General features: G+C 40.2%; 1 protein-coding gene across 2 annotated transcripts; it reads left to right on the top strand.

Moving 5' to 3' along the window:
* The first annotated feature begins 1,279 nt into the window (after nt 1-1,279).
* On the top strand, nt 1,280-3,729 carry LOC134627202 (globoside alpha-1,3-N-acetylgalactosaminyltransferase 1-like). 2 transcript variants are annotated; one of them, XM_063473146.1, is made up of 3 exons: nt 1,280-1,521; nt 1,809-1,871; nt 2,164-3,729. In XM_063473146.1, exons 1-3 carry the CDS (start codon nt 1,488-1,490, stop codon nt 3,120-3,122), a joined length of 1,056 nt encoding a protein of 351 aa, XP_063329216.1. In that variant the 5' UTR covers nt 1,280-1,487; the 3' UTR covers nt 3,123-3,729. The 2 variants fall into 2 exon arrangements, with proteins under 2 accessions (XP_063329216.1, XP_063329215.1); XM_063473145.1 differs by having other exon boundaries at nt 1,806-1,871.
* Nucleotides 3,730-6,137: the final 2,408 nt, after the last annotated feature.

The following is a 6,137-nucleotide window of genomic DNA, read 5'->3' as shown; positions in this document are numbered from 1 at the left end:
CTGAATAACTGTTGAGTGTACGACTACATTGATATTTTGTCCAGAAAGACAAGCATTGGGTGCAGATTAACCAGCGGATGTACTTTGGATTTTTCTGAAAAGCTTCTCTTTTTTGAGGCTCAAAATGAACATTCATATTTTTCTTAATGGAAGTAAATTTAAGCCATACAATGCTAACACTCACTTAGCCATGTTCTATAAAGAACAGTATTGCTATTTATAGAGCATGACTAAATCTGCTGTTTAATCCACAAACCTTCTAAAACCTTCCAATAGTTGATCTATCAATTTATTGTAATATAATTGTGGTTTCCTGAGGATGAATTCTGCAGACTACAGACTCTGGAATCCCCTGGCTTGTCTTTCAGCACTAGAACTTGCACAAGCAGCTTTTACATTAAAAACTGGTAGAGGCATTTATGATACCCAAAAAATAAATAACTAAATATAAATTAGTGTAGTGTTGGTTAGTATTCTGTGATCCTGAACTTACATAGTGATCATTTCTCAGTGTAGGGACCAAAGCCCTGCATTGACACCTCACACTGAAATTACAACTTGCTGAGAATAGAAAATCTGAAGGAAATGAGATTTTCATGCACTGTCTGTCTAAAATCTATAATTTCTTTTAAATTAAATAGAAGTACTGATTGTCCTAATAAGTTCTATTTTGTTAATTTGCACTGAAATGGGGCCACTGAGCTGCATATGTACACTGTCCAGATTTGTTTTAAACATCATAAACATGCATTAAACCCATAAACCTTCAAATATTTGCTTCAGTTACTTTATAATAACCCTCTTTTTATTCATGTGAGAGTGACAATGTTTTGTCTTATTGTATGATACTTGTTGCAACCATGCAACAAGCAGTTAGAGCAGCTTCTGTCACTGGATTTGATATTGAATACTGCCACCTTGTGGACCAGAAGGAGAAAGGATAAGGAAAAAAAATGCCTAATGCCTGCTGTATGACTTATCTGTGCAAATCTTGAGATTTAAAAATGAATTTGAGGAAGTTGTCATTCTATTTTGAGTACCCTGTACTGTCTAAACAGAGAGGAAGAAGGAAAGAAGTGTGGGTGTAACACTACCTTTTAATGGTTTTCTTGCGCTGTTATGTCTTACTCTCCTCCCCTCATCTCCTCCCATTTCCCTCTTTCCCCCTCACATCTGGCTACTTTGGTTTTTCTCCAGAAGTGAATACTGCAAAAAGCCTGAAGAAGAATGTGAGAGGGGGGAGATGAAGAAAGGTATGTGAAGAAAAGGGAGAGGAAAATATTGTAAACGCAGCGAGAGAAAAATACAAACCATAGGAAAGATGTGGGAAAACTGACCCCAAAAAAATTCCTGGCGGAAAAACAGTGAGTTAAACAGTAGATTTCCAGGAAGAGACAGAGTGAGCAACAGAGAAACACAGACAGAGGAGCAAAAAAATAGTGCCCTCGGGAAAAGCTCTGCGTGTTTTACCACCAGCAGGTCACAGTATGGCACTGTTCCCTTTCTGCAAGGCGTCATCAGGTTAGTGCAATCTCTATGACCACTGCTCCACCTCTTCGACTGATGTCAAATCTGGTTGTTTACGCCTGATATCTCATTGATTTGTGCTGTATTTATGTATGCTAAAACTGGATTACTTTTAAGACGAAGAGAGTCACAATGAATCAAGCAGAAAAAAGAACAGACATAAAAAAATTTGCAGTGTTTTTTAAACCTATCATGTGATACAGAAAAATGTTAGTTTTATCTCATGCAATCCCATGTAATGTCAGTCTTTCTTTGCATCTGTGTGTTTGCCTTTCAAGCAGGACCAATCAGAGTGAGCAGAATACAACTAGTCCTGTGCTGTTTTCTCCTGTCTCTTATCATATGTAAGTGTACAGAATAATGTGTTCTGCTCTACCCCTTTGTGTCACTGCATACACCTAGAAGAGTATACAGTAAAAAAAAACCTCAGCTGAGTCGTGTGCTTAGTAAAACACACGCTTTTGATTAATTTCCACAGAAAAATATTTATTTATTTTTTTTGCTTTTGGCTTCACTTGGGACAGATTATTATTACTCATCTCCTCTAAATATTTTATGCATAGTAGAAGTTACAAAGTAGAAGTATATAAGATCAGTTTGTACTGCACAAATAAGCGTCTGGTGTTTCCTCCTCAGACTACCTTCATGGCAGCAGAGCTGCTGTCAGAGTACACCCAGCTCACCCTATATTTCATCCCTTGGAAATGGACAGGGGGAGAAAAGTGACAGACATGGAGGTGTTCAAGGGAGCAGAATCGCAGACTCCTGCAGAGACACCGTGGGGTGCTCCCTTGGTGTGGGGTGACAGCCACCACTCGGCGTCGCGCAGGGCTAAATTTGCACAACGGGAAATGCGCATAGGTCTGTTGGCCTTTGTGGTGGGGACTTATGCCCAGTTCATCAGGCGTTTCCTGTACTCGGCTGAAACCTACTTTCTTCCTGGTCAAGTAGTCACATACTACATCCTCACAGATAATCCCCGCTCTCTGTATCCCCCCGTCAAGCTGGGGCCTGAACGAGAGATGAAGGTGGTTCCTATTGCCGAGCTACCCGGGTGGGAAAGGCTGGCTCATCGTCGAATGACCCTTCTTGGTGATGCCATCCGAGAATCAATTGACAGTGAGACTGACTACATCTTCTGTGCTGATGTTGACCAGGAGTTTGTTGCTCCTGTTAGAGCGGAAATCCTTGGAGACCTGGTGGCTACACTGCACCCAGAACTCTATGGGATGCCAAGAAATGCTTTCCCTTATGAGGATGATGAAGGCTCATCAGCTTACGTGGAGGAGGATGAAGGAGACTTTTACTACACCTCTGAGTTTTATGGCGGGGCGGTATCTGAGATGTACAAACTTGCTCGCGCTTGTTCTTTGCTCATTCTTCAGGACCACGCTGATGGGATAACAGCCAGGGGCCTAGAGGAGAGCTACCTGAACCGATACCTGATTGACCACAGGCCGACCTGCGTGCTGTCCCCAGAGTACAGCTGGTGGGATTCTGACCTGTCTGCTCAAGTGCCTGTACATAGGCTGGTGTCCTTGGGAAGGCAATGTGAGTCTTATAATGATAAGCAGAGAGAAGAACACAAATGTTGATTTTTTTTTTTTTTTAATGAAAAAAAGACCCATAAATCTACACACAGGACTGTTTCTATTGTTATATCTGACTGTGCTGTTATGATAGAACAGATGATGGAAAGAAAAGATAACGGAGGGACACATACTGCAGTTAACGTCACAATTTCCATTTAACTGTTTGTTCTATAGGCCAATAAATGCAGCCTGCAATCACACCAGAGCAAACTGCGCAATCTGCACTGAATTAAAGATCCATTTGGGGGAACGATCCTCTGCACCTCCTATCTCTGCCAGAGCAGACAAAAAGAAATTGACCTGTCTCTTTAAAAGGAAAGTCCTGTCCACTCCATTAATGTCAGCCTCGGAGATACTGCTCCATTGGCTTTGTGGTCAGCAGCGATAAGAGTCAACAGAGTAAGTGCACTCTTTTCCCCACAGTGGCCAATCATTAACTAGAAGAGCTGCTGTTTCAAGGTTTTTAAAGACCAGGTGGCTGAAAATGGACGCAACAGGATGCTGTCTGTCCAGATTGCACATGTCTAAATTTGAGCTTTGTGAGAGTAAATGTTTTTGAAAATGTTTCAGGATGTACTGAATATTTTCCACTATAAGCTTTTTCCTTTTTTTTTTTTTCATTTATGACTTGGAGTAAAACGCAAACTCAAACGACCTGATGGTGGTTGTTTTGTGTTGTCTGTGCTTTGGCCTTTCTCGCTCTCTCTCATTCACACACACACACACATGCACAAACATACACCCACATTCTCACTTTGCTTTCTTTTCCATGTGCGCTGTGTTTTAATGGGAGGGTTAAACAGCAGCAGATGTTTTCTTCTCACTGCCAACAGAATCTGTCCTCGGGACCAGACCGCCACGTGGAGTCAAGTCGAAGGTGGATTTCAAATAATCCTGTGATACAAGCCATCACGGCTTGCTACCTGCATGTTTTTGACTCATTACTGGTATTCAAATTGGAACAGAATTACTCAGTGGACTTTCTGTCTCATAACACCCTGCTTTCACATATCGACAAATGCACAGAACACAAAGTGATTTCCATGTGCAGAGTTCCTCAACATCTGGGGCTAGTTTCACTAAGACAGACTGACTGTGCCTTACATCTAAGTAGTCAAATTAATGTACTGAGAAAAAAAACATCTTGAGTATTTTTTATCTTTTTTGAAGCCACTATCACTGTGGCTGTTACAATGGAAACCTATTTCTTCTTTGGCTGTAAAAAGGGGAAAAGACATGATTTTATGAATCTGTATTGCTTTAATTAGATCAGCAGTCACCAGAACTATAGATCAGCCTATGAAACCACTCCCTGCTAGATTTTGCTTTGAACACCTGCTTTGAAAACCTTTGTTACCAACAGTATAAAGGGTATGTTGCTCAGTTTACCTTTATTCTGTCAGTCTGATCCATGATCAGTGCCCCTTTTTCATTCCACTATGCAAAGCAGGTTAAAGCAGGTTTAGTGGTGGTCAAAGAGAGCATATTTCCAGGAGCAGCATAACCTAAAGCAAAAAAGAGACACAGAAATCAGTGATGTGAGAAGATATTAATCTTAATATCAAATCTTACTTTGCTGACAGATAAATATGTTGTGCTGGATGAATAGGACAAGGGGGATTCCCTAAATTCTTATTATATAGAATAGGGTTCAAACTCATATACTTCCTTGGGTGGGCTTTACACAAATGCAAAATTACCTGTTGAAATGTTAAAGAGTCATCAGTGGCTTGAATTTCTTTGGCTTCCCTTATTTCACTGTAAAACAGGCTTTGATCAGTTATCTCTAAAATGACTTTGGTGAGTGGCTTAATGGTGAAGTATGAGGTTACTCTTGCTGTATACCATTCCTGCACATTTTTATTGCAGGGATAACCTGGGAAGTGTGCATAAAAACTAAATAAATAAATAATACAACTAAATAATTGACATGTGTGATTTGGTATCCACATTGTATCCACATACACAGAAATGTGAAACCAAGAGGCAGTTTGAAGCCTACAGCTCACCCCGCCTACACGTGTCTGTGCTGAAGGAGAAATCTTGAAGCATCCGGATAAAATCCAGTCGAGGATGTTGCCGTGAGGCACTGTACCTCTGCCTGCCTATTAGTGTCAACTACAGTTCACTGAAGAAGTAGGTTAAAGTGTCGGAGAACACCGGTGATGATGGTGCAACAAAATGTTTCACATAAAAATTAGAGCTTTAACAGCTTAGGTCTCCAGGTGGAGAAATACTTCATTTTGTTGAAATGATATTCCAACAGGCCGAGGCAAGTTATACATGATGTCGGAGAGCATCACACTAACCAGCAGCTGGAGAATGAACTCGAGCTTGCAGTTTATGTGATCAATTTGCTTCTCTGCGACAAGAGCTGTTGATACTTTTATATGCAGCTTTTTTAAGAAAACACATTGTCCACACTATTGGCAGTGTTTATAGAAAGTGCGATAAATAGTTCCAAGCATTAACAATATTGCACTACTTCTTAAAATATAACCACAGACACAACAGCATGACAGAAACTGATACTTCTCATTCACATTGACGTATATGAAAACCCTGTGGAGTTTAATGTGTGTTAACATACTGGATGGAGTTTTCTTCATTATTGATATAGTAAAAGAACATGTAAGAAGGAGTATTCAAAGGCTGAGGAATCATACCTCTAAATGTAAACCCTCTGATCTAAGTAGAATAAGTGCATCTTCATCACTCTTATTGACTGTAAGCTCCAGACTCAACACACTAAAACCTCTGTTTGGCATCAAAACTGAAGCCTGACTGGTCAAATTATGCATTCATTAATATCAACACTCAGCTCAGTTTAAACTGTTTTTGTGCTCCAGGTAACAAACTTAAGCATCACGTGTTTAATGTTTAACCTGAAAACAAAGGGTGTGTAATTTTTAGGTATTCCTAAGCTTCTACCAGGCGACACTTGACACCTCTGTAAACACAGAAGCTTTAAAATCAAGGAGTCCTATCTTTGTTTAATTGTTTGCACACCAGGCAACC

The sequence above is a fragment of the Pelmatolapia mariae genome, linkage group LG5 (assembly GCF_036321145.2).
Source record: "Pelmatolapia mariae isolate MD_Pm_ZW linkage group LG5, Pm_UMD_F_2, whole genome shotgun sequence".
Taxonomy (NCBI): domain Eukaryota; kingdom Metazoa; phylum Chordata; class Actinopteri; order Cichliformes; family Cichlidae; genus Pelmatolapia; species Pelmatolapia mariae.
The sequence above is the reverse complement of the archived record's forward strand: the minus strand, read 5'-3'. Positions and strand labels throughout refer to the sequence as shown.

Excerpts from the sequence above, each read along its gene's own strand:
- LOC134627202 (XM_063473145.1), top strand. The coding sequence starts at position 1,488 with ATGGCACTGTTCCCTTTCTGCAAGGCGTCATCAG. Across the intron at positions 1,522-1,805 it reads TTTCTGCAAGGCGTCATCAG|CAGGACCAATCAGAGTGAGC; the intron begins GTTAGTGCAATC and ends TTGCCTTTCAAG. Across the intron at positions 1,872-2,163 it reads TCTCCTGTCTCTTATCATAT|ACTACCTTCATGGCAGCAGA; the intron begins GTAAGTGTACAG and ends TTTCCTCCTCAG.